This window comes from Acanthochromis polyacanthus, chromosome 13, assembly GCF_021347895.1.
Source record: "Acanthochromis polyacanthus isolate Apoly-LR-REF ecotype Palm Island chromosome 13, KAUST_Apoly_ChrSc, whole genome shotgun sequence".
Taxonomy (NCBI): Eukaryota; Metazoa; Chordata; class Actinopteri; family Pomacentridae; genus Acanthochromis; species Acanthochromis polyacanthus.
This window is the reverse complement of record NC_067125.1, coordinates 38,281,588-38,309,282: the sequence shown is the minus strand read 5'-3', so window position 1 is coordinate 38,309,282 and position 27,695 is coordinate 38,281,588. Positions and strand designations below refer to the sequence as shown.

At 40.1% G+C, this 27,695-nt stretch overlaps 3 protein-coding genes, 1 long non-coding RNA gene and 2 other non-coding genes across 7 annotated transcripts; 4 read left to right on the top strand and 2 right to left on the bottom strand.

Moving 5' to 3' along the window:
* The first annotated feature begins 409 nt into the window (after positions 1–409).
* On the top strand, positions 410–7,752 carry LOC110963259 (protein NipSnap homolog 2). Its single transcript, XM_022211526.2, has 10 exons — positions 410–553; positions 1,167–1,306; positions 1,398–1,443; positions 1,762–1,856; positions 2,039–2,109; positions 2,226–2,366; positions 3,549–3,580; positions 4,682–4,776; positions 5,619–5,702; positions 6,651–7,752. Exons 1-10 carry the CDS (start codon positions 462–464, stop codon positions 6,713–6,715), a joined length of 861 nt encoding a protein of 286 aa, XP_022067218.1. The 5' UTR covers positions 410–461; the 3' UTR covers positions 6,716–7,752.
* psph (phosphoserine phosphatase) lies at positions 7,182–12,325 on the bottom strand. Of its 2 annotated transcripts, none has more exons than XM_022211528.2 (6): positions 12,175–12,325; positions 11,313–11,456; positions 11,039–11,173; positions 8,718–8,863; positions 8,373–8,521; positions 7,182–8,261 (listed from the first exon to the last, which is right to left on the bottom strand). In XM_022211528.2, the coding sequence occupies exons 1-6, from the start codon at positions 12,216–12,218 to the stop codon at positions 8,151–8,153; spliced, it is 729 nt and encodes a 242-aa protein (XP_022067220.1). In that variant the 5' UTR covers positions 12,219–12,325; the 3' UTR covers positions 7,182–8,150. The 2 variants fall into 2 exon arrangements, with proteins under 2 accessions (XP_022067220.1, XP_022067221.1); XM_022211529.2 differs by having other exon boundaries at positions 11,313–11,453; positions 12,175–12,289.
* Positions 12,326–16,395: 4,070 nt separating this feature from the next.
* On the top strand, positions 16,396–18,515 carry LOC110963266 (uncharacterized). The gene is made up of 4 exons (XR_002596499.2): positions 16,396–16,513; positions 17,126–17,222; positions 17,952–18,037; positions 18,312–18,515. It is a non-coding gene; the product is annotated as an uncharacterized LOC110963266 (long non-coding RNA).
* Positions 17,582–17,722, top strand: LOC127536948 (small nucleolar RNA SNORA15). Its single transcript, XR_007946202.1, has one exon. It is a non-coding gene; the product is annotated as a small nucleolar RNA SNORA15 (small nucleolar RNA).
* LOC127536950 (small nucleolar RNA SNORA15) lies at positions 18,113–18,249 on the top strand. Its single transcript, XR_007946203.1, has one exon. It is a non-coding gene; the product is annotated as a small nucleolar RNA SNORA15 (small nucleolar RNA).
* Positions 18,516–18,598: 83 nt separating the features above from the next.
* On the bottom strand, positions 18,599–27,640 carry phkg1a (phosphorylase kinase, gamma 1a (muscle)). The gene is made up of 10 exons (XM_022211537.2): positions 27,318–27,640; positions 26,001–26,142; positions 24,830–25,008; positions 24,620–24,674; positions 24,466–24,531; positions 24,220–24,383; positions 22,161–22,251; positions 20,447–20,600; positions 20,185–20,310; positions 18,599–19,569 (listed from the first exon to the last, which is right to left on the bottom strand). The coding sequence occupies exons 2-10, from the start codon at positions 26,081–26,083 to the stop codon at positions 19,303–19,305; spliced, it is 1,185 nt and encodes a 394-aa protein (XP_022067229.1). The 5' UTR covers positions 26,084–26,142; positions 27,318–27,640; the 3' UTR covers positions 18,599–19,302.
* Between the last annotated feature and the right edge of the window lie 55 nt (positions 27,641–27,695).

Genomic DNA, 27,695 nt, shown 5'->3' with positions numbered 1-27,695 from the left:
TCACCAAACATAACTATAATCAGTCCAGATTATGTTAGAAAAAAAATGAGCAATTAGATTAGAATTACATTGCGAAAAAATGCTTACTTACATTTTAATAATGTTTTTAAAATATGGCAGTTTTGAAAGTTTTTTTTTTAAGTCTTTTTGGGTTGTCACTAAAAGCACTTTGTAATCCCTTGTTTTAAATGTTGCCACATAAAGTAGGTTATTTTCATTTTTATTATTATTTGTGCAGTATTTTCTCCATTAGATTGTTTTATTTTATATTTCGGTGGGTTGTTTAGTTAAATTGCCTCTAATAACTACATATCCCAGTGATCTGACCCACTTCTGCACACTCCTGTGTTTACAGTCTATGGTGTTTGTCTGTCTGTTCTTTCTCTGCTCCCGCCGCTCCGCCGCCCCCTGCTGGTCAGAGGGAGGAACAGCAGCTGCTCGGAGCGTTAGCACAGCGGAAGATGGCGACTGGAGTCCTTCAGAGAGTCCGTGGCGGCTTGGCTCGGGCTAAAAGCGGGGCCCACCCGGCCGGACAGCTGCTGGTCTGGGGCAGGTAGGGCAGTTATCAGTGTGTATGTCCAGCATTCACCTGCCTGCCTCTTGTCGCAGGTGTTGTGGCTGCTGTTTCTTGTTGTGGCTACGATGAGCCCGGCCAAGCTAGCCCGTTAACTGCTGCTGCTAGCCACTCTCAGTCCTCTGTGGCCTTCAGCTTTGACTCACACTCAAACTGCTGCACCTTTCATTTATTTATCACAGGATATTTAACACGAACTCTACGTGTGTTTGTAGGTGAAACAGAAAGAGCACGAGTTTCTGTCACCTTTTGTTTGTGAGCCTCTAAATGCTCAAGGTCAATTTGATACTTTATTTATCTGCACTGCAAAATGTGGTGCATCTGTTTATGTGTTACAGAAAGCATGCAGGGCTTTAGATGCTTTATTCATACACACCAGCATCACTGTGTGTGTGTGTTATGTACACCACAGGCGCTGACATTTTAAGCTCTGGCTGTATTTTGACAAGATGTTCCCTTAAGTGCTGTCATTTCTATGATCACTAAAGCCCAGAAAACATAATAAGTCTATGCTCGTGGATGTGATTTTGGTGTAAAAACAAGAGAATCTCCATCCGTGTGTTGTTCACCGTGACTCCTCTTTTGTTTTCAGGGGGTTTGCAACGTCCAGCAGCAGAAACAGAGAGGACAGCTGGTTTAAGTCACTGTTTGTGAGGAAAGTCGACCCCAGGAAAGATGCACATGCCAATCTACTGACCAAAAACGAGGAGAGTAACCTCTACAAAATCCAGTGTAAGTTGCCTTCAGAGTCTTGGTGCAGGATTAATAGTCTGTCCTGAGATGATAATGAGATGTTTTTTTTCAATTTCAACTTCCTTTTCAGTCCATAATGTCAAGCCGGAGTGCCTGGATGCATACAACAAACTCTGGTGAGTGTCAGTCAGTGCATAATGTTTTGAAGTGAGCAGTAAGAGGAGTGTTTGACCAGGACGACTGTAAAAATATTTCCGTGCAGTCTATTCCTGTGAGGTGATTGACAGGACAGCATGACTCCAGTCCTTCACAGAACAACCTCGCTCATACCGAAGATGTCTAGAGGTTGTGTACATGTAGTAGGGGCTTATTTGGGATGTGCAACATAAGACGGAAGGAACATGAACAGAAAACATGGGATTGTTGATTGGATTTCAATTAAAAGTAAACTGATACGTGCTGTTTGTCACTATTTGGTTTGTGTTTTGTCACAGCGAGGATGTTTTGCCCTCCATCCATGCTGATAAGTACTACCCCTGTGAGCTGGTGGGAACCTGGAATACCTGGTATGGAGAACAAGACCAGGCTGGTAGGATTACTAGTATTAACACACATAGACTTGTGCAGTATAGCGGTCTGTAATCTGCAGAGTTTGATGATTACACTCATGAAAGTAAACAGCTATACATGTGAGCCAACCACACTATTTTTATGAGCTTCTTATTCTTGTAAAAGTGCATTCCAGACGTGGTTGATGTTCTGTCTTCTCAGTTCACCTGTGGCGCTACAGAGGTGGATATCCAGCTCTAACGGAGGTGATGAACAAGCTCAGGCAGAACAAGGTGAACATGAATCTTGTTTGTGTCAGCCCTGCTCGCTGTCTTAAAGGCAGCAGTGGCGCGGTTAGTGGTGTTTAGGTTGATGTAAAGCTCATTGACTGGTGTCCGTTGGCTGTCAGGAGTTCACGGCGTACAGGAAGGAGCGGGGTAAGATGCTGCTGTCTCGCAGGAATCAGCTTCTCCTGGAGTTCAGCTTCTGGAACGAGCCTGTACCCCGAGAGGGTCCCAACATCTACGAGCTCAGGTCCTACCAGCTCAGGGTGAGTAGCAGAGCTGCAGTCTGTATCAGCATGAGGGCATTTTGTCTGATGGAAGTCTGATATGCAGGATCAATGCACTGTTTTTCCTGCATTCTGTGTCAGAGTCATTTTCATACACGGCCACATGAGGGATTTCTGACTGCATAAATGTAACTGATAGCAGATACACTCAAGGACTCTGCCAAAAACACAGTATTTAACGATCATTAGTCGCACCCAGTTCATTACAGCCACCATTAACATGTCTAGGCACATACTGATCCAGTATTTAGTTTAGAAATGTCCCATTCAAATGTCTAATTAGGCTAATATCGCTGTTTTTTCATGACATTTACTGCACCTATAATTTCATATCAGTATAGCAGCCTGTATTGAGATAATTGCATGTAATTTTTAAACTGAAAGATTGCCACATTAGCAATAATGTTCAGTCAGCGCTCCCATAAGGAAATTATTAAGCAGTTAACAGCGTAAGCAGACGTAACCCAGACCTGAAGGCTAATGTTTATTGTAGAAACAGTATGATGTAAGTGACAGAGCTAATATTCACTCTTTTGTATGAACTTTTCAGCACAAATACCTTCAGTTACCTGTCGATCAGCTCCATTACAGCATTTGGAGATTCAGCGATAAATTCTGCACTTGTTGCAGAAAGAAGCAGCGTTACTCTTTATCTTCATGCTGCTCACGTTTTTCTATTTAAATTAATGATCTCCACTATCACGTTTCGCTTCTGTGACCTCTAAATTACCTGCACACTTACAAAACTACCGTCAAACACGTGACAATCGTGTGTCTTTAGCAGTCCAGATGAGAGCAGCCCTGTAACTGATGTGAAGCTTAAATCTCCCGCAGATTAAGTCGCTCTTTCTAATCTAAAAGACTAAACCGTCTCTAGATCAGTGCGCCCCGTGACACATGATGAATGCAAGCTATTATCCCTCATCACTGGCTGAGATTACATCCCAGAAAGAGCAGGGCGTTTGTTGTCTTAAATATCAGAGAATGATGGAAGAAGCCTTTGGGTGAAGTTGTTATTGCAGCTTATCTTCACAGTTTAGAAATACCTGTGCTACATCTCTGACATTTATTTGCATTAATATGTTTGCTCTGGACAGAAAAAAAACCCTCTGTCATATTTGTTTTATTGTAATAAAGAATATTGTGTTTTCTGTCCCGCAGCCAGGAACCATGATCGAGTGGGGTAATTACTGGTAAGGCGGCCTGAATTCATTTGATTCTCTGAACTGTAGTTACAGAACAGTTGCACTACATGAAACCTCTCTCATCATCATTAATAAGAGCTGTTCCACAGGGACGCCCTGCATTTGAAGCGGTACTGTCGCGCCCTCAAGTCAAGATTCATATTCACGTGGAATAGTGTGTACGCTTCAGATGTGTGCACATAACAGTGGAGTAATTTGATCCTGGAAAGATCCGTCGCATGAGCTGACAGAAGTAACAGATCAGCTTTTATCAGTTGGTAAAACACGGTAGATTGCGATGGATTGAAATGAGGATGTGAGCTTTCTGCACACGGCTCAGCTTTCCGTATACATTTTCTTTGTGTTGATCTTTCTGCTTGTGTGACTGCTGAATGCACATATCGTAACGTGTTTCCAGCTGCTACAGATGTTTCCAGTGTAAAGTGCAACCTTCAGTGTAAATGTAACTTAAACCCCTTCAATAATATGAAGTGGCAATTCTTCTTCATGCTGCACTCTGTAATAAGAGCATGATTTTAAAATAACAATTTGAGGGGAAAAAAAAAATCCCCTTTGATAATAAGACCACACTCAGACAAGTTGCTCTCCTATATCAAATTCTTGTCTTCCCTTATGTTTGTGTTTCTGCTCACTTTAATCCGTCTTGATTTGAACAAACCTCTATAGTCCCTGTAAAGAATGCAGTTTAGATCTAATTTGTGTAGCTGAAGGTTTTAACTTCTGACTCCCATTACAGCAAAATGAAGAACTGATGCTTCACAGTTTTGTATCCAGACAGTGATTATGATTTGAATAGGCTTTAGGGGAAAGTATGATGGATTTAAAACATTCTTTGGTCATTGTTTAGATTTATAAAGATATGTACAAAAAGTCATGGCGTCATCTTATTTCTAAACATGATGTTACAAATCATAATCAGAGCTTATGAAAAGCGGTGGTCATGTAGCTGACGTTATCCGGACAGACTAAACAGTCGAGTGAATTAAACAGTCCAGCGTAAGTTCAAGCATGATATCAGCATCCTTTGTTTAGGACTGGTCAAATATTCTGGTGTTTTTTTGTGACCCAGGTTGCTTTTTTTTCCTGCAGGGCCAGAGCCATCGCATTACGCCAGCACAACAGAGAAGCTGTGGGAGGATTTTTCTCGCAGATCGGTAACCTCTACATGGTCCATCACCTCTGGGGTACGGTTCAATAGCAGCTTTTTACAAGATTAGACACCAGCTGTGCCACGACTTAGACGATCATGGCAGTGCTGAAAACATTAGCTGCTCCACAGAAAATCAGTGGTGATTGATTTTTTTTTTTAATTTAAGTCACTCCTCTAGAAAAACAGGCCTAAATGTGCTCCTTTGTTTCTAAAATTGGTAGCTTCTGTCCCCCTTAGTTGTCAATTTCATTCTCTAAACCCTTTTAAAGGCATTTTTCACAATTTTACTAAAATATTTGGACAAAAAAGACACTGATATTATAAAACAATGAAATATAGGTGTAAAGTGAACGAAGTTGCTTGTAGTGAAGAAATGATCAAACTGCAGAGCGCTGTGGTTCTTGTTATCTAGCCCGTATCTGTGTTGTTTTGGTTCGCTCCGGCTGCTCTGTCAGCCTCAGCAGGCAGCGGTGATCAGGGTGAGAAACGCTCAGTGGTACACTGCCTCTGTGCTCCGAACAGCAAAGCACATTATCGACTAGCCGGTGAACACAGTGGAGCCTTTAACAGCTAAAATAGATTTCTCCTTAATTAACGGACCTTTAAGGACAGGAAAAATTTAGAATTTCATTGGGTGTAACTGATCGCTAATGTTGGTGTGTGTCTGCAGATATGAGCTAAAATTGTTATAAAATTTAGTTTCAAACTAATTTATTTTTCATTTACAGCTGCACTCGTGTCCAGAAAAATATCTTGTAACTTTAGCGATTAATATTATAGTTTAAAAATAGATGCCAGATTCTGGAATAAATTGTTACTGATGTTTGCTACATTTATTTAAGCTGAAATATAACGTGTTTGGTTTGTTAACTGCAGCTTACAAAGACCTTCAGTCCCGAGAAGACACGAGGAATGCTGCCTGGCAGGATGAGGGTTGGCACGAGGCGGTTTATTATACAGGTGATTATTTCTAAACACTGTGGTGATTAAAACTCAAAGCTACGTGACTTAATTGTTCAAAGGCTTGCCTTTCACTTCTGTTGAGTGTTGCCAATTAAATTGAGCTTTTTTTAAAATCACATTTAGAGTTTGCTGAACATCATCCCACATCGAAATTGCCTGGAAAATCCAGACTGACTTTATTTATGTATTAATATAAATACAAATAAAGGCAGTCTGGCATTGCGATGATAGGAGACGATTTCAAAAAGGAGGGGCTAACGAATGCAGCTTGAACGAGAAAGAACCAATCAGTGTAACACGGATGTGACACACAAACAAATCGACCTTGAAGTCCATGTAATCCAAACAACAACGGCATGCAGCCGAGAAAGCGTCGCGGTGAATGATTACTGCCGTTTTTGTCACAAAAATCTGCGAATACATGGGGTACTCTCAAGTACAACACTTATTTTTGAAAAGGCTACGCAACAAAAGACTCCTTCCGAACGATTAGCGGTGTTAGGAATAACTTTAAATCGGAGCCAAACCAAGTCAGTGCGTATGTGTAAAAGTTGCTTAAATTTACTCACGTTTGGAACGGGATTTTCCTCTGTACAAACAATGGCAAGAAGCCGAAAGTAACGAGCCATCCACTGCCTCCTCATCGTCGGAAACGTCAAGTGAAAAGAGGCAACGACTAACGCCATCCAAAACGCCAAGAGACCACAAAAAGATTCGCTTTGGCCCCCCTCCTCCTCCTCCGGCATCATCTTCAAAGCGCTGAAGATGACGCAGCATGCTATGATTGGTCGTACCAAACTTTCCCGGGAGGGAAACGCGATTCAATTCGCCCAATGCCAAACTGACTCTCCTGTATCTCCTAACATGGAGATAGGAGATTACATGGAGATTCAGTTTGGATTTTCCAAGCTAACATCGAAATCTTTTGCTTTCACCTTCCTCCAGTTCCTCTCATTCAGCACATGGATTCTAGGATCATGATCCCGACGAAAGCTTCCCCAATGCAGTGAAATGAGAAGCGGGCTGGAAGCTGAAATCAAGTGGCACCCGTTTGAATGTTACATCCATCCAGAGCATCTCCATCATGAGTTCAACCTCCTGTCAGTGCTGCCAAACATCCCTTCTCTTTTCTCGTCTTTGTTTTGTTACTTCAAGATGTCACTCGGGACAGAGACCTGCCACTTATCTGAAATTAAAAGTTACTGAACGGCACTGAGGCACTTGATGATGCACAACTGTTTTTTGTTTTTTTTTTAGTTTTTGGTTCTGGAGTGGGATGAGTAAATTTGACCAATGTAAACCTGCTGACGGTCGGGATGTCAGACATCTTGTGCCACATTCAAACTGGTCCATGAAGATGGCTCATCTCTAAGTTTAGAACCAACCAAAGTTACTTGAAGAAAAAATAAATAAATCGAGCAGCTGTATGGTGCGTACATGTGGGAACAGATTTGAAAAAAAATAGTACTGCTGAAGCTCAGTGCAGGGGCTTTTTATTTATTTAGAATACATAACTTTCTGTTTTAGGTGTGCTGAGTAAAAAGTGGCACTTTGACATAAGCCATGCCATTTCTGACTGAAGACAAAAAGCCTCTGTATATCAATAAAGGCTGTACTTCTGTCACCTATCTTGATAGCATATGTCATAATTTTATATTTGTCTATTCTAAATCAGACATTGTTTTGCAAGTCACTCCTCTGTTGCGTTCCTGGCTGTTCCTAGATTCTGTCATGGTAACGTTTCATGGTGCCGTGTTTGTAACTATGGCTTCCATCTTTTTCTTGTGAAGACAGCATGCCTGGTTTTAAAATCTGTTTTTATCCAACATGTTTTAATGGGGCACAGCAATCATGTATGGTAAAGTGAAAACAGGTATTACCCATCAGTGGCTGAGTGAATCTGCTACAGAGCAGACAGTTGTGCTGCTTCATACTGTAATAGAGGTTTTATTGTTAAAGGAAGCATGCTTATCTGATCTTTTTATTCAGCAGGAACCATGTAAAGAGGGGAGCAAGAACGCCAACAGATTAAAGTTGTCCAAACATCCTTGACAGCATGTTCTCATCTTTGATGGACTGAAGTCACCACAGCTCTGATTACAGAACACAGATCCACAATATTCCTACAGCTTAATGCAGGTGCCATAATATCTACGAGTTGTATTAGCTTAGCGAAAGGCTTTGATGTGAAAAGTGCAAAAACACTAAAATCTTAATTTACTCCACATTGACAGTGTAAAGTTATATTATTAGTCTGTTCTAGTATAAAAAAAATTAATAGGGCACCATCCATGTTAAGGTAAAATTGGTCTCATTAGTGTAAACTTTTTTTATTATAAAAATCTACTGGAGTCTAAAGAAATGTGTACTGATATAACCATCAGTGGCACACCATTAGGTGCAAATATAAAATGTTAAATTAGCAACCGTAGTCTTTCAGCATCTCTAAATCTTCTCCAGCTCCTTTAATAGCTCTCCAAAGCTGGTGACATACCATGAACACCTCTCCTTAACCTGTGGCCTGACGACATTCCCTCCAAATCCAATGAAAGCACTCTGAGGACAAAAGATGAAATGTAATCACATTGGGTGCGATTTCAAAAACGCATTAACTAGCTATTAAAGATGCAAAGATGAGTGTTTACGCAGCACAAAGTGAACACTTACAGCTGGAGGGCAGGCCTCTAGATCAGTGGCTCCGTCTCCAATCATCACCACAGTCTTGAAACCGTGTTGTTCCTTCAACATGCTGATGACTTTTCCTTTTCCGCCGCTCTCAGCTGTGGGCTGACTCTCATCAAAACCAGCATACTCTCCTGAAACACAAATGTAGTTGAATTTAAACAAGCTGAGCTCAGACAAGTGAAAAACTGAAGCTCTAAGGACTGATTTTTGACAATCCATTCACGGGATTGTTTCATGCACTCATTTTCTAAAGATAGATGCACAATGGTCCATTCTTGTGAGAGTAGAGGAAAAAAAAAAAAAAATCATTCTGCCTCTGGCTCTTACCGTTGAAGTAGAACTTGAGTCGGTTGGCGTAGACGTGATGCAGAGGAATGTTTAGCTGAGTGGCCACATGCTCAACAATGCAGCGGAAACCACCTGAAATGAGGAACACCTTGACGTTGCGCTGGTGCAGACTGTCCACAAGCTCCCTGGACAAAAACAAATGGACATATCAACACTCAAATCAGAAGGCAGCACTTTGTTCTTGTTTTTACTTGCATTTAAAATTATTCCCCTGTGTCAAAAAGTCCAAATATGTCCAGGTCTATGAAGGTCTGAAACCGTCTGACAAGTTTGATAACCGTCTGACCCTGATAAAGAGGGTGTATCACCTCCCAAAACACAGTATCTAGTAAAAGTATTCAGCCCTTAACAAGAATGACAAGAATTTACAAAAAAAAAAAAAAAAAAAAAAAAAAAGACTCTTACATGCCAAAGTCAAGACAGATTTCTACAAATTCATGTCCATCAGATAAAATTATGAAATGCAAAATAAGTGATTGCATAAAGATTCACCTCGCCTTGCAGCGAGAAGATCCCTGGTTCGCGTCCCGGCTTTCCCGTTATCTTTCTGCATGGAGTTTGCATGTTCTCCCTGTGCCTGCGTGGGTTTTCTCCGGGCACTCCGGCTTCCTCCCACAGTCCAAAAATATGCTGAGGTTAATTGGTTACTCTAAATTGCCCGTAGGTGTGAATGTGAATGTGATTGTTTGTCTGTATATGTAGCCCTGTGACAGACTGGTGACCTGTCCAGGGTGTCCCCTGCCTTCACCTGAGTCAGCTGGGATAGACTCCAGCACCCCCTGCGACCCTCATGAGGATAAAGCGGAGTACAGAGAATGGATGGATGGATAAACATTCACCTCCTGCAGTCAGTATTTATGCATAGATGCACCTTGGATTGAGGTCTGACCTCTAACTCGGCCTCTCCAAAACATCCACCCTTTTGTCTTTTAATTATTTCTATTCCATCTCTTTGGCTGTATGCTTTCAGTCACTGTCTTGCTCGAAAACAAATCTTCTCTCAAGTCGCAGCTTTCTTACAGACCTTCCTATATTTTTCTGCATTCATTTTACCCTTTATGTTTACAAGCTTTCCAGGGCTGCTGCTGAGAAATATCCCCTCATGATGATGCTGCCACCACCATGCTTTAGTGTTTGTGATGATGTGCAGTAAATATCACATTTAGTCTCATGGCTAAAGAGTCCCATTTTGGTTCCATTATGCTAAAAACCCTCTAATTAACTTTAGAGTCTCACCATGTCTTCTGGTGAATTTTAGGCAGGTTTAATATGAGCTTATTTCAGTAGTGGCTTTTCTTTCTAATAAAGCTTTGACTGGTGAAGAACAAGCAACAGTAGTTGTTATGCACGGTTTCTCCCAAAACAAGTCCATCTGAAGCTTTTAACTCCTTCAGAGGAGTCACAAGTGTCTTGGTGGCCTCCCTCAATCAGTTTTTAAGAACAACCAATAAACGTGCCATATTTCTTCCCTTTCTTAATGATGGATGTAGTAATTGTACCGCAAGTATATTCACTGAGGTGGACATTTTCTTGTATCCATCGCCTGATTTAAGCTTTTCGACAACCTCTTCACAGTGTTGCGTGAAACACTCTTTTGTCTTCATGGTGTAGTTATTACCAGGAGTACTGATTTTAAGTGGACCTTCCAGATACAGGAGTCTTCATATTACAATCACATGAGATGCATTCACTGCACCAAGATGACCTCCATTTCACTGACTGGGATTTCGAGCACCAATTAGCTGCACCTATCTTTGATTAGGGGAGTCACTTTAAAGGGGCCGAATACACATGCAATCACCTTTTTTTCCAACATAAAAAAAAGATAGATAACATTACTTTGTAGAAACCTGTGTCCATTTTGGCATGAAGGAGTTTTTTTTTGCAAATTCTTGTCAAAAAGGCTAAATTTAATTAACCATGATTCAATTTTGAGAAGTAGCAAAAGTGGAAAACTCAACAGGGTGAATACTTTCTATAGGCACTGTAGGAAAATTATATTTTAGACACTTCTAGACACTGAATGGCTCCACTGTGTTGTAAAGGATGAAGCATAAATCAACTGCTTGTTCTAGAAAACAGTTTCTGACATACAAATTGCCACTGTTCTGTGCAAAATACAGCAGTACTTTGACATTTTCCTACAAAATTAGTGCTTTCACTGACTGTGCACATACAGACATTGTACTATACACACATCACAGCCAGTCTGTTCTCCACACAGGCTGCTTTGCTCATCAATATTTCTGGAAAACAAGGTCCACTGAATGACGGACTAAACAAACTCTTCACGCACTCACCTAACACCTGGAGTCAGCTGAGGTGGGTGGTCCGTTATCAGCTTGTTTACTTGTTCTCTGGAGCATCGGATGATGGAAAGACGCTCAGTCAGGGCCTTTTTAAATGTCATTGAGCCGCCCATTGCTTTGCGAGTCCTGAAACATGAAAGCAAGACAAGAGGATGTAACAAACCCAGTATCTATACAACAAAGCAGATAAATATGGAATACAGTCAGTTATTTGATTAAATGAGACTTTGACGGCATGAGTGCACACATTAAACAAACCACATACATTTCAGTGACTGCATCCCCCACACCACAGAACTTGGCGAGCTCATCGATGCCTTCTTCTTTGATGACAGTGCTGTCCACATCAAAACAGACAGCTTCTGCCCTCCTGAAGAGTTCTTTTGTCTGGGAAAGAGTTGTCATCCTGCTGGGAAAAGAGAAATGTACAGCATGAGAGGAGCAGCAGCAGCAGGATTTACAAGTCTGCTGCCACAGATTGAAGGCTGAACCTGTTAGGCGTCATAATGTGGGAGCACTGGGAAGTCATCTGAGGGTAAATGTGATTGTCAGCAGCAGGGTCCCGTGATATGTGTTGGTTTAACGTGAGATCTGTGGTTTTACGCAGCAGCTGCCCGACTTCATTACTCAGCTAAGCCCATGTGTTCAGTGGATGTCTTTGATCCAGTGGAGCAGCAAACACATCTATTCACTGAAATACCTATGTGCAAACGTTTCTGCATCACCGGAGTTCGTCTCCATTCCCACCCGTTGGTCAGAGCCAAAAACGCGTTACATAAAGCAGTGCGCCTAAACAAACCATATGACAGGGATGGACACCCTCTGCGCGTATTGCATCACCCCCAGCCTCACCACAGACGACCACCCTGGACAGAAAATAACAACAAACGCGATGAAACTCGGAAAACGAGCCGTTTCAGCCTGTTTGATATAAGCGCTCACAGCTGCAAGCGACTGGCAGTGAAATGTCAGGACTTTATGTTGGGAATGTAACCGACAGCCGGCTGGTACCTGCGTGTTCTCTACGGCTTACAACCGGAAACAAATCGCGAAACTACTAGAGCAGCAACAGCAGGGTTGTATCTTCGAGAAAATATGTGAAACACAAGCTGTCCTGTGGTACTTACTGGTAAAAGGAGCTTTGACAAGTCACGAACTGCAGCTTCAGCATACACCAGCCTCTACCAAAGGACTCACTGATGAGGAAGAGAGGCGCTGAATGACGGACCAATCAGAGAGCAGCAGCCGAGGGACCGCCCACTATCGCCCTGGCTCCATGGCGACACCAACAGTCAGAGAGGCGGAAGAGGAGCACAAAGAAAAACGACCTGAAAGACACACAAAACTCACACAAAAAGATCAAAAACGACAATTATATATATGAATTACACAGCAAAGACATGTCACACTAACACAAATAGATTTAAACTATACGGAAATGTAAAACTATAACAAAGACATGTCAAACCAGGGCCATATACTGTATTTAAAGAAATAAAATCTTTATATACAGTCTATGCTGCCAACTTGTGACCAGACTTTAGAGTGAGATTTGGTTTGTGCGGGATGCTGACAGGGGGTCTGGGGGAAAATTTTAAAATTATTGATCCTATTTCCTGCATTCTGGTGTAATTTACGAACATTTTGCCTGTTAAAATCGTATTATAGAGATAACATTAGGGGTTAATTAAAAAACATTGAGCAGAAAAAAAACAGAGCAAGGGCAGGCAGTGTTGAAAATGGTTCTTCATGTAAAATATGGATGAAAGTTCTGTGGCTGGATGTGTACAACACATTTCAGTATTTTCCATAAATATCTGCATAATTGAAATAACTCCAGCAACCACTTTGTAACAAAGGATTTTAATGCACACATTCAACAGCTTCAAGTTGTCAGTCAACTAAACAAAAAAGTGCTTAAGCAAAAACAAAACATATCTTCATAACTTAAATTATCCGTTCACTGAACAGAATTACAATCAGGCACAAAACTCTCCATTAAATGTCAAAACAATCCACGTGACTCTAAAAACTCAATAGCTTTACAAACTCTAAGACTAAACTCTCCACAAGGCTCCAAAATAAGTTGGTCTTCTACATGAGAGCTATAATTATAAAAACAATATTAAAAATATATTTTAAAAAAACGTCCTGCCCTGATCACATTCACATGCTGATTTAAAGTCATAGTCATAGCACCGCCTGCTGGATGGAAGCAAATGCTCTAAAACTAGCCTGTACATGCTCCAATCTGCTTGAAACTTTACAAGTGTAATCAGAGACCAATCCTGATCACATCCATAGGCCAAAATACACTCCCGGTCGCAGCGCCACCTGGTGGATGGATAGGAAAAGCTCTATGACTAGCCTGTACATGCTCCTATCTGCCTGAAATTTTACATGTGTGATCAGAGTCCAACCTTCATCACGTTCACAGTTCGACATGCACTCTCGGTCGAAACGCCACCTGGTGGACATGCATGGACTTTCTGACCAGCAAGGATGCGTGAACCTGTCCCACGGTGCTTGCAACTTTAATTGCTTTTACTTTTCACTCCATTGAGAGGCTGCTATCTGTTTCAGGAGGCCGGCCAGATGGTTTATCGGCCCCGGCTGCAGTGTCGCTAATGGACTGGACAGTAAAATAACAACAGCAAGCGTGAGAAAAAGCCCACAGCTGAGCGGCAAGTGTGGAGGTACAGAACACCTGGCACGATGTGGAAAGCAGGAGTTCATGATGCAAACTGCTGTTTTTTTAATCACCTGTTGAAAATGGAGAAAAGGAATGACATAAAAAAGAACCTCCAAACCTTTGGCCTCACGTAAATCAGGTAAATCAGTATTTCTAAGTTTCTGTTGAAGAGCTGCGATGGGACTTCGTTCTAAATATTGGCAGTCGACTATGTGCTGAAACTAAGGCTGCCGCATTGAGCAGTAAAGCCAAGAGCAGGGTCAAATGGTAAATAAGAGGAAACTGGCACTGGAGACACCCAGGGGAAGCTTCCTCCTCTGTGTCCTCACCCCACCCAACCTTCATGCCAAACCTCTGTGACCTAGGCCAAGATCAATAACGCAGTTTAAAGAGGATGGAGTGTAAATAGAGATGATGGATCCTGCCAAGGAGGAACCTTTGACCACTGATGGCCTCCAACTGGAGCGGCAGCATCTGATCAAATCAAACGTCGATGGCTGTCAGTTCGCTCACGACAGAATTTTAGATCGTGTCGTTGGAACTGTTGTGGAAATCTGGATGAGTCGCAGCAAACACAGTTGTAGACAACAAAGATATGTAAAATGAAAATAAATATGCAAAACTGCAACAAAAATGCAATAGAACAAAAAAGACAGAACTAACACAAAGAGATGAATTACCAAAAACAGATATCAGGCAATAAGATGACAACTAAAATGCTAAATGACCACAAAAAGCAACTAAACACAAAGAGAAATAAAACAATGAAAATGCAAAATGACAAAAGAAAGAAACAAAGATGCTAAACATGGACATGAAAAACAAAACAGTCACGAAGAAAAGCAAACTTAACCGATGCAAAATAGGGACAAAAAGATTCAAAATAACCGCTACATGAAGCAAAAAATCATAAATAAGAACGTTACTGACACAAATATGTAAATAATGAAACATGACAGCACCAAGTGACAAACCTAATAAACCACTATGACATCCAGTCATTCAAGATGTTATACTAGAAAAAATAATTAAGCCTTTTGACTGTGAGCCTTAATTTCCAAATAAAACACCTATGGCACCCACTGGTCATTCTGATTAGAAACAAAGTCACAAAATTAAATGATTTTTAAAACATTTTTAATGTGAATTGCTTCATGTAGATCACTAGAAAGTTTTTCAGAATTTTAAAAACAGCTTCAGAGCAACACCATATATTTTGTAAATGACCCTCTGAGTTTCTTCAAATATTTTCAGGTAATACTCTTTTAAAGAAATCTTTTAAAATGACCAACAAGAGGCAATATGATCAGCATGTTTTGCAGTAACTTTTTCACTAAAGTAGCAAGGTCTTAATTAAGAGTTCCAGTACATAATTTTCAGCCAACAGTGATAATGTACTTATGGTCCTACTGATGTACAATCTCAGAAGTGATTTTAGGTTCAGGATTGAGGCTTTCTGCTATGTTTCAGCTCTAGTAACTAGTCTTTCCCCTTCGACACTCTGGCTTTTATGGGTTGCCAAGGAGACGTGGCTGACTCTTGATAAAATGGGGTTATTTGTTGATTCCTCTCTTGATACACACATTTTAGCTTTAGTCTCTACATTTCACTTCATTGTTAGGGAGTAAAATGCAAAAGCTGACTATTTTTTTTAATCTATCCTACAAGTGCATAGGAATTTCTCTATAATATAAATAAGGGATCAAGTTGGCTCACTATTAAGAGTTTGTGATTCCCTATGGACCAGCAGAAGCCAAATATTGTTTTGTTTGGGTTTTTTTTACACAGTGAGAATGCATTGTTATAAATTAATACATGGACACAGTATAGTGCTGCATAATACAGTAAATATGTTTAACTACAGCTCATTTTGTATTGTGACATTCAATATCATTAAAAAGTAGCAATGAAGTAGTAAAATTTCAAGAAAATATAGTATCATCCTCAAAAGTAATCCTACTATAACATAGATGCATTTAAGAGTTTAAAATGTAAACAACAGTAGAGATGTGTCTAAATTAGCTGCGAGAACAATATCTAGGTGTGAGTATACAAATAAACTGTAATATTGTGAAGTCTGAAAAACACAAAAATACACAATACAGAGAGAGGAAACAAGCTACAACACCTGGAAATTGTTTTAAAAGCTATTTCTCCAGTAGTTCTTATTAAAGGACTAATGTGTAGGCTTCAGTGGCACTGTACATCTAATCGTATTTAATGTTCATCACCTTCCAAGTGTGGAGGAGAACAAGCAGCGGCCACTAAGAATGGGAAAGGGTAATTTAAAGAAAATTAAAACCCGGCATATTTTATTTTTTTAGAAGATTATACATAAATTGAAACAAACATGTAAACCGTCATACATTTCTGCCAATAGATTCCACCAAAAATCCTCCTACGTTCTGGACCTTTAAATCATGTGCTCATCAGCTAGCAGGAATCTAAAACGCACAAAGTATGGAAAGTTGTTTATTTAGATGTACAGTTTTAAATAATAGAATATGTCATAAAGAAGCAAATTTACTAATTGTGTGATTTAGGTTTGGTTATGCTGTAGAATCCGTCCTGAAACTCTGGGAGGCATCCTTTAACTAAAACCTGTTCCGTCTTTTTTCATGTCTGGCAGTTTATTCTCTGACCAGCAGGTGGCGCTGCAACATTAAAGCCGGAGCCGGAACATAACACGAAGAAGAAGAAGAGCTTCGCTAACTGGGTATTGCTAAACACGCGAGACCACGTTGAAGGCGGAGGAGGGGTGTGCGTTTTTCCGTGTGAGTGCAAAATGAGACTTTCTTATATAGAATTGTGCAGGTTTGTAATGAAATGAAGCAAGCATTAGAACGTAAACGTTGAAAATTTGATTTTGCGGCTCTGCAGGTGAAGTTTGTGAGCTAGATTCAGACTGAAGGTATTTTAACGTCAGTTTTTATGTAGACGCGTGGATAGCGTGGTGCAGCTGGGAACCTATTGGAAATACGTTTAGTTAGACCGTAATTTAACAGAGTTCTGGCTTTAATGGTGATACCGTTCTACAAGTAGTCCTGCAGATATAAGGTATTTGAGTTGTACAGGGTGTTAGACTAGTAATGCAGTAGGCTATTTGATGCAACTGGTTATGCAGACTGAGGGCCAAGGTCCTCTACTGAAAGATCAGAGGGTAGAGAATCTTTCACTAACAGTTGAGTAAATGCACGAACTACATTTGTCAAGTAAGTTTTCACTATAAAAATATTGTCGGTATTGGTCTTGAACTTAACATTAAAACTTGATAGGTAAAGTCACAACATCAGTCTTCTCTTATGGGAAGGACCTTACTCAGGTATGTTTTAAAATATATGGAATTGTGCTCATGTTGATAGCATTTGTGTGTACTTGTATTTTAGGTCTTTGCACACAGGATGACACTGCAGGAGCTGACTTGAACCGTCTCATCATGGAGGAGGCCCCATCCTGAAACACACAGACTTCCATGTGGCAAAAGTGAGGAAAAGCAGTTCTATTACTCAGGTCAAGGTGCAAATGAAACACTGAGGAAGCGTACCCGTTACTTGTCATATTTGCAGAGTAAAGACACAGTAAAGGCTTGTGTCTTTTCAGGATAAATATGTTCTCAAGCACAGTATTCTTAAGTGCATTTGTACTTCTTCGCATTGAATCTGTTCAACTTCTGAGTCAAAGCAACCATAAATGCTGTGTAAATATGCTCCTTTCATGCCAAAACAACAAAGTTCATATCAGCACGATTATACAACTGAATTTAGTTTGATTTGATCCTTGCAGAGCCCAAAGAGAAACGCAGAGAGTAACTCCTATTTGGTAGTGATAACACGTATTTTAGTGCATGGCTGAATTCTGTATTACTCTTGTCATAGTAAATGCAGTCAGACACCATGCTAAGTGATTGTCTTCACACACTGACTCAACCACAGGATTTGAGTGCTTATCGTGTACCTCATTCTTATGTCAGAGTGAATACAGCAACGTAGTACTACATTACAGCCTTGGTTAGGTGATCATTAACATGAGCCAGAAGTCCACTTTATATGTTGCAGAAGCCTTTAAAAAAAAGTTCAGATCAGCACTACTTCCTGCCTTTAAATTGATGTGCTGTTGATTAACTTCAGCTTTCTGTGATAATAGAGCAGCTCAGTCTTGTATTACATCAGCAGATACAATCATCTCATAGTCTCTGTTCTCTTTTTGTTGCAGCATGTATTGAAATGTAGAAATGCAGGAATCCTCACACAGACATCGGTATGACCAACCTCCAGGCTGAGAAGAGCAGCCAGAGGACGGTAGGTTTGTACATTCGCTGTTAACTCAATGATTATAAGATTATTATTCTAAGAACTGAAGAAGTTACCTCTGAGGCATGGCCGAATTCTGTTCCAGCTGGTCAGTGGTGGATACAGTCAGACACCATGCAAAAGCCTCGTCTCATTTCTCCTAAATGACCGGATGAGTGTCTCCCTCAGCCTCATCCAGCTGAATAGGAATGAGTACAGTGACATATCTGTACATATTTCAGGAGTTTGTATTAATTTAGGTTCTTTTTGTTACATTCTGTAGGGCAAGCAGTGACCATTTCCAAAGCAGGACTGTGAGAAACGGCTTCACTTTTGGTAACTATGATCACACTCTATGATCTTTTTAACTGAAACATTTTTCCATCATGTAAAGTTTGATTTTGTGCCAGAAACTATTTCATTTGATGATTTCTGTGGATGTGAAATGTACCTCTTCTCAAAAAATAAACTTATAATTGCCTTAAAAGTGGATCCTGTGTGTTAAATTTCTACATCGGGTATAAAGCTCAGAGAAAAACACCAAAAATCTGTACCTTTCCAACAACAAGATTGAGGTTTTGAATTAATTTTTAATAAATACTTTCATAACATACAGTGTAAAGTGCGATTATAATTTAAACTTACCTTGGAGCTGCTGTCAGTACAGTGCAATTCATCCTGCATAATGATCAAATAGCCACACAGTACTCCAACTGTACGTTCAGGACATTTAAAATATGCAGGTTTTATATTCCAATCAGTGGTAGCATGTAGATTATTTCTACATGTTTTGCAGCCAAGGTTTCACAGCTCTGACATGTTTGAGAAAAAGAGTAACATACTACCACTATCTAATCTTGCACCACACATTTAAAGTAACATCCGATAAGAAGAAATTGTGTCAAGTTTTGAGATTTTGGAAATTCCTTCATAGTGTAGACTTAACTCTTTGATGGCATAACTGAGAGGTTTTCACATAAAACAAGTCACTTTTCAGAGGATGTACAGTTGAGGATGGGTTCATTAGAAGTTAAATATTCAGTTTTACCAAAAAAATCTGTTATTTCAACTGTCATTTTAATAAACATTAAAAAAACATGCAAGTTGTTTGACCGTTATTAAAGACTGAAGACTTGAGGTAAATCAATCCCATAAGCAAAGTATGCGGTCCACATTAGAGACAAACTTAAATTAACCGTGTCTGTCATTAGTCTTTTTTTATTTACACCGTCGGGTGAGCAGCCCCAGTAGATGAGTCGTCCCTGATGGGTTTGTTACCAGACGTTTTGCGCCGGCTCGTCTGCTTCTGCAGCTATCGACAGCAGGATGGCTTTGGGAGTGTTTTCGAAAAGTGCTGCTCTGTTCTGAGTCTGGCCTTTCTTCACCCAGTGGCCGTAGATCTTGAAGGCGCAGGCGTCGATGAGCTTGCGGATGGGCTTCACAGCGTACGGGTCGCTCATTATCACCTCCTTGGTGACTGGTTTGGCACGGCGATAGTTGCAGTAGATTCGCATTGTGGCGAGCACAGTCATGCAGATAACCTGATGGGGAAAATTCAGGAAAGGAACTTTTTATAAATTGTCGAAAACCGCAGAGTTGAAATGATTAATTTCCCTTTGAATTGAATTACTATACTAATAGTTTTTGTGTTTTGGTCAATCAGCTGCACACTGTTCAGATACATCTAACAGTTGTTCATGTACAATAAACAGTAATAAGAAAATCCAATTATTTTTGCATTAAATAACCAAAAAGTAGGATTAATAATTATACTAATAAAGGAAATGTATGCATTAAACAGATGACATGTCTACATACTTAAATATGAGTACATTTGTGAAAATATTGTTTGATCAATATTTGATTGATGGCAAGATAAATGAAAACTAATTATGTCAAGGTGGGTAATGTTTCTGAAAGATATCTAAAAATGTAAAAATATGTTTAGTTTTAATAACTTTCATTAAATTATTTCACAATGTCGAGGGTTAATCTATAATTTTGTAGTGCTGTATTCAAAAACGTATTCTCCTCTCAGACATTTGTTGCATTCATACCGTTTCCACTCTAGACTTAAAATAAGTACTATCTTGTGTGCTATTTTTACTTACTGCTGATTGTGACTCAGATGATTTCCCAAACTTTTCAAGTCTCACCTTGAAGCGTCTGTATGGACTGAACTGCCGAACTTCGTCCACCACATACTGAGAAAAGAACGCGTGGTTGAGAGCTTCTGTAGCCGTGTAGCGCTGCTTTGGATCCACCACAAGCATCCGAGAGATCTGAGGAAACCACACAATGTGCTTTGTTAGTTCTTGTGCAACGAAAACCCTAATACAGCTTCAGATCTTAATGTTAGTGTTCATTTGGGATTTCAGTGTCACTGCTTTTAAATATAAGTAAATAAAATGGTCCTACCAGATCGATAACGGTGTCTGAGCGGTCCTCCCACTCTGGAGACGAGAAGTCGTACTTCCCTGCTAAGATCATACGCAGCATCAGCATCTGTTTCCTGTGCCAGAAAGGCGGAGAACCAGCGAGCAGCGTGTACATGATGACACCTGCACTCCATCTGCAAACACGAACCAGAGGACAATCAAGTTTATGAAGTCTGTTCACAGTTCATCATCTGTTAAGTCCTATTAACCACTTATTAGATAACATGAGCTGTCATATAGTACACAGGCTTACAAGATACAAGCAGAATACACACGTGGCTATTGTTGTAGTTGTCACCAACGAGGGGCAACTATCGAGTAGTCGGTTCCATCTATGTGTGAGTGTGTGGACAGTCTGTTGGTCAAGCGCTAAAGTCTAACAAGCTGATAATTTACAGGTGCACTAGAAATGGCCTCTCCTTGGAATGACTAGATTTTGGTGTCAACCAGTGTAAAAATTGCTCTGCTAGAGGTCAAAGGTAATTTTTTTCCAAAATGCCATATACTTTAAAAAGGGTGGAAAGTAGATTTATGGTATTTGGTGCAGATAAGCAACCGTGTTGGGGCTTTCCATTGGGGATGTTACATTTGACTTTGGATGATATTTCAAGATCAAACTCAAGGTCATAAAATTTGACTGCAACTGTAGCTTGAAAATGGAACAACATGGACACTAGGGTTATAACTTTTTGAACTTCTTTTCCAAAATCAAAGTCCTGCATCATGATTGGATGAACTTTTTGGTATAATTGGAAGAAACCAACCTCCATTTTCAACACTTTTAAAAAAAGTCCCCCCGAAACAAAAAAGTATTAAATACACATTACAGCCAATGATATGAAATGCGAAACCGTGTTATCACAAGGGCCATTACAAGTCAATATGACTGATAATGGATCAATGATAAGTTGTACTGCCATCATAATATACTCTATTCTTGCTTTCACTTTATAAGCCATGTAATTTGGGGAAATCTCTCTACTTTTTTTGTTTCAGGAGGACTTTTTTAAAAGAGTGTTGAAAATGGAGTTTGGTTTCTTCAAATATACCAAAAAGTTCATTCAATCACGATGCAGGACTTTGATTTTGGAAAAAAAGTTCAAAAAGTTATAACCCTAATAGACACATTGTTTGTTTTGGAAAACATGTACAGGCTTCCCACTGGGGATGTAACATTTGACCTTGGGTGATAGTTTAAACTCAAGATAATTTTTTTTTTTATATTGCCATTATGTTTTTTAAAAAAAAAAAAACAACATATAATGTACATGTCAGGGTAGAGACTGCGATTTGGTAGAATTGGAGTCTCTACCAGTAGAGTTTGCGACTGTAATCTCTACCAGTGGAGATGGAACTTTAAATCTGACCCCTGCCCTGACCCCTGACCCTAACCTTAAAAGTCTAACCTTAGCCCTGACAAATCTCTACTGGTAGGATTGGAGTTTCTACTGGTAGAGATTGCGATCGCAATCTCTACTGGTAGAAACTCCAATTCTACCAAATCGCAGTCTCTACCATGATATATACATAGATAGTACCCATCTGACCTTGGACAACCAGCCAGCCATGATTAGTGAAAGAAAACACCTATCTTGTGTTACGTTGGATGGAATGGCCAAAGGCAACCATATCCCTCTACTGAGAGACCTCTAGTTATTTAGTAGTTATTAACAGCTTCTATTATTGACACCTACATGTCCACAGCTATTCCGTATCCTGCATGTCCGGCATCCATGGAGCACTCGATGATCTCAGGAGCAAGATAACCTGGAGTCCCACACACCTCTGCAGTACAGACACATCAAAACAGGAGCTTTCATTTACACGCCCATTTCCTGATCATTTTATCAAACTTTCAAAACCAGGTTACAAAATTTGACAAGCAAAGTCTTCAGCAGAAAAGGGGTTTTATACGTGAACAACAACGACAGGATGTTAAGCAGCAAGCTGATGGGTTTAAGGAGTATGAGAGTGTCCCAATAGGTGTGGTATTCAGTATTCAGTGGATGCACCATGGAATCACTTATTGAAAACAACTAAAAATATAAGTTGCTCTGTTGAAGAATACTGTGAGTAGTGGCTGTGGAGCCTCTTCTACTCTGGATCTCCCTGTAGGGGGACTAAGCAATATCTGTTTTGCATTTTTTTACAGTTGCAGAGTGTGATGAGATCACTCCTACAACTACAAATGTTGTTGTGCTTCACGTCTGTTTGATAATTTAAAACAGATTAAATAACATCTGTGTCACTGATTGATTGTTGTTAGGTTATTTTAACATTTTGATTAGACACAATGCAACTTTTTACTTGAGTTTTTAAAATGTTCCTCTTTGGTTGTTCATTTCAGCCTTACAATTGCAGAGCTCTTATTGACTGAATTTGTGAATGACTGGAGTGGAATTTTTTTTTTTTTAAAAATCTATAACTTAAGGCGTCAACTACAAAAGGTCACATTTAATTTATTGAATGAATTAAAGGTAATTTATTATGTTCATTCATTCTTCTTCCTAAAGCAAGGTTTTTAAGGAGACAAGCAATATGTGTATAATATTGAACAAACTAACTTAATTTTAGTAGCTAAATTGAGATGATGCGTTTTAGATTCATTTTGATGGTGACTGCTAGAACATGTCTTACTGTGCATGTGTGCACACTGCGCTGAAATAGACCTCCAGCCTAAATGAAGTAATCCATTACATATTTATCAACTCAAACTATCTCATGATGAACCGCTCCATTAGATATGCTTGATGATGGTTCCCTCTGCTGATGAACTGATGCTTTCTGAGAAGTCCATTTAAAAAGGTCAGTGTGCTGCCAGCGTCCGAGGCTGCAGCAAATAGATCACAGTGTCCTGTTTCTTAACCTTTGTGAGAGCAGCAGAGACAGCAGGGAGCATGTTGTGCAACTGGACCCAGATTCTCCACCGACCACAAACAGCTGGTGCACTGGAAAGTGCACTGTAGGTTGTAAACATAGTAACTTCAGACATCATGACCTGAACATACTGGGTCTGAGCTTCTTTTGCATTGATGTTTGGTTGTCGGTGAACCTCTGATATTACTGTCAAAGTGAGTCATCTGAGTGACTTTTTAAAACCATAATGAGGTCAACTTGTCTCCTTGGATTTTTGCCTGGAAAATCCAGACTGACTTTATTTATGTATTAATATAAATACAAATAAAGGCAGTCTGGCATTGTGATGATAGGAGACGATTTCAAAAAGGAGGGGCTAACGAATGCAGCTTGAACGAGAAAGAACCAATCAGCGTAACACGGATGCAGCCGAGAAAGGGTCGTGGTGAATGATTACTGCCGTTTTTGTCACAAAAATCTGCGAATACATGGGGTACTCTCAAGTACAACACTAATTTTTGAAAAGGCTACGCAACAAAAGACTCCTTCCGAACGATTAGCGGTGTTAGGAATAACTTTAAATCGGAGCCAAACCAAGTCGGTGCGTATGTGTAAAAGTTGCTTAAATTTACTCACACGTTTGGAACGGGATTTTCCTCTGTACAAACAATGGCAAGAAGCCGAAAGTAACGAGCCATCCACTGCCTCCTCATCGTCGGAAGATGACGCAGCATTAACTCCCGCCTCCCGTGCTATGATTGGTCGTACCAAACTTTCCCGGGAGGAAAACGCGATTGAATTCGCACAATGCTAAACTGATTCTCCTGTATCTCCTAACATGGAGATAGGAGATTACATGGAGATTCAGTTTGGATTTTCCAAGCTACTTGGATTTACCTTTGAGCTTCTGTCCTGGCTGGATTTGCATAGCGAAGCCAAAGTCAGTGAGTTTGATGTTCATATCATCGTCTAGAAGGATGTTCTCAGGCTTCAGGTCCCGGTGGACGATGTTTTGGCTGTGCAAAAACTGGACCACCTCCAGCAGAGCACGCATGATCTTCCTAAAACCAACATATTACAACTCTTAATACCTTAAAGCTTACAATTAATCAATTTGAATTGGTAAATAACACCCTCACTGACCTGGTTTCCTTCTCACTCAGAGTAACTTTCTCTGTGAGGTAGTCAAAAAGTTCACCCTTCTTCATCCTGGGTGAAAGGGAACAAGTTTGATCGGTTTAATATACTTTTCTGTTTTATCATCAAGCTTTATAATAATGTAAAAGTCATCACTTACAGGTCAAAAACCAGGAAGTAGAAGGCATTGGACTCGAAGTAGTCTTTGAGCTGTACTGAAGGGCAGAATTAACTCAATTAGTGGATCAGGCCACACTAGAGGACATCAGCTAAACAAACTCTGCTTTTATGAAACTGTCTTGATCTAGAGTCTTTCCTATGAAACTAAGAGCTGAATGAAGCTCCAGACTGGACAACTGAATGTGCTTACTGATGTTTTCCCGTCCATAGACTTTCTTGAGAATGTCAATCTCCTTCACCGTCGCCTCTCTGATCTCTTCGATCTCCCGCGTAGTCATCTTGTCAGAGGGGGTGATGTCAATGATCTTTACCGCGTACTCCTCAGATGTTCGCTTGTCAACGCAGCGACGCACCACACTGCTCACTCCCCTAAAGCAAGAGAAGAACATGTCAAACTTCACATCTACAGCTTTGATAGTTTAGGTTTGTGTGCTTCAATCTTAAAAGTTCCACATTTAAAGAGTTTCTTTGTCCATTGTGACAAAAGTCCAAACCAAGGAAAAGTACCCTTCTCGGTGCATCTTATCAATCTGACACATGAAGAATAAACAGAGAAGAATGGGTCTGTCACAACTGGAAATGTGTCTTGTTTATCACTAAGTTCTGGGAAAACATGAAATCTTTCTTATGTTTGCATTTTTTTCTGATTAAATTAGTGATTTAAATGACATAAATTATTGGCAGGGTAACAAATATGACATAACTAAACTGACTTTTTTCCTCACATTTAGGGATCTGACAGAGGTGTGGGAAGAATACTAGCAGAGGAACACATTGTCCACATCCACTGACCTCATGACCTGCATGCGAGGAAGGGAGTGAAATTACATAATCTATCAGCCTGCCCCTCTGCAACTAAACACTAAACCTTTGTCCAGAACACGCTCTTACACTGAGGCTTACATAACAGCACCACCGTCTGACAGCTAGTGGGGAATGACAATGAGCAGGCTCTGGTCCTGCTGGCATTTCTCAGGGACTTGTGGGACAACTTCAGGGAAACCACTGGGAGTAAAAGTTGTTCCCACCGATGTCTAAATCAATCAAACTGTACAGAAGTGCTGTAAAATTTTAAAAAATCAAATCCAACATATCTATTGATCCAATTCATATCGTTCACAAATGTAATAAATAAACAATGAATTTGTTTGTAGTGCTTCAATTCAGCCTTGTTATCCCCTTAAAGTGAGACTGTGGACTTGTGGAGGAACAAACAATAAAACATGCTCCCCAAACTCACAAAAAGGAAACACCAAGTGAAAGTTTTGTGCTTTGCTCTACTTAAATTGTGACTCTTAGGTTTAGGTATGTTGGGAACCTCTGCTGTCGATCATATAATGACGTATGCTTTATGGACACACCTTCCCAGAATCTCCTTGGGCTCATACTTGTCGTAGAACTCCTTGGCTCCCACCCAGTCGGGGATCTCCTCCTCTTTGGTCATGATGGAGCCAAGCCAAGCTGAAGGTACAGAACTGATCTCCTATTACAGTTCACAGCAGTCTGCAGAGAGAAAACAACTCTGGTTTATCTGTGAATTTTACATGACTAATCATATTAAAAGCAGATTTTTTCATTGGTTCATACAAGGCAATGACATATATGCTGCAAATATTAGCTTCAGTTTTGCGCTATTGATCTCAGTTACTAAGTATCCAAAATAGCTGGTTCCTATAGCAGATCAAATCCAACAGACCAGAAGAATTAACTCTGCCTGAGCAGTTTCTCGACTCTTGTGGAACAGTTAAAAATGATGCCCCAGAATCAGTCCAGGTCCAGATGCTGACACTGAGTAGACACTGCCAGCATATGGCCGCAATCACCCCGGCAAAAATGGCAAACCCAGCCAAGAGTCTGCATTGCAAAAACCTGATTTTGCCAGAATCGGGCACAATCCACCCAACAGAACTGTCAGAATTCACCCATACTGACAGTCTTAAAAATATATATAAAAGGATCTCATTATTCCACCAGATCTACCCATGATTGACCTTGAATAATGCCACAAATTTTAGAATAACATTAATATCACAAGAACAACAAAAGAAGACTTTATTTTCCCAGTTAACTAGCTTAAATATACTTGTATTTAATAAGAACAAGAATGCTCAGGCTTGTTTTGTCCTGTACTTCTTGTAAAAACTTGGTAAATGCAAGTGTGGTGCTTCAAAAAGTCTGTACTTTTAAATTCTATTAAAATACAGAGCTTTGGTTGATTTGTAACCTTTTTAAAAACATTGAGATGACCTCACATTGAAAATAACTTAATATGCAAACATTCAGCTCAAACATCCACATGAGGGAACAATAAAGAAAACTAATTGTTCACTAATTATCGGTATCGGCTCCGAAACAAACATATCGATCGACCTTCTGCTTAAAATGCACGAGTTTGGGAGAGTTTTTTTTTTACATTTTTATTAGAAGATCTTGTATCCCCGTTTCCTCGGGTTATTACGGTAAATATCACTCTCGCTGTTTAAATAATGCCAGCTGTCTCACTCATTAAGTCTAATTAGCGACCAAAGCGTGATTTGGATCGTCCCAATCTAAATGTCATGCCAAACTTTACGCACAGCACAGACTAATAAACCAACATGCCGCCGTCCACTGTCACTATTTGACCTTTGCGGGCTCCAGTAAAATGATAACGAACGGACACGGACTCGGTCACTCACCGTGTCAGTGTCTCAAAAGAAGATTATCCATCACAATATCGCGCTCAGTCCGTGCAGAAAGTGTAAAAAGACGAACAAACTCCTGCAGTCAGACGCCGGTGCTGTGGAGACTCTGAGGAGCTTCTGCCATGTTGCAAAGGGTGAACTCTAATGTCAGATGCCAAAAATAAGTAGCTGCTTCCACAGCAGCAGCAGGAAGAGAGACAGCACACCCTGAACGCATGTCCACACAAAAACCAGATCTATGAAATAACATCCGGCAGCTCCGGCTCTCTCCAGCATTACTGCAAGGGCTGCATCGTGGATGAGAGATTTGAAATGACACGACAGGTGTCCCGCTTTGTAGCTCTTAAGTTCCACTTAAAGAAACTGCATGTA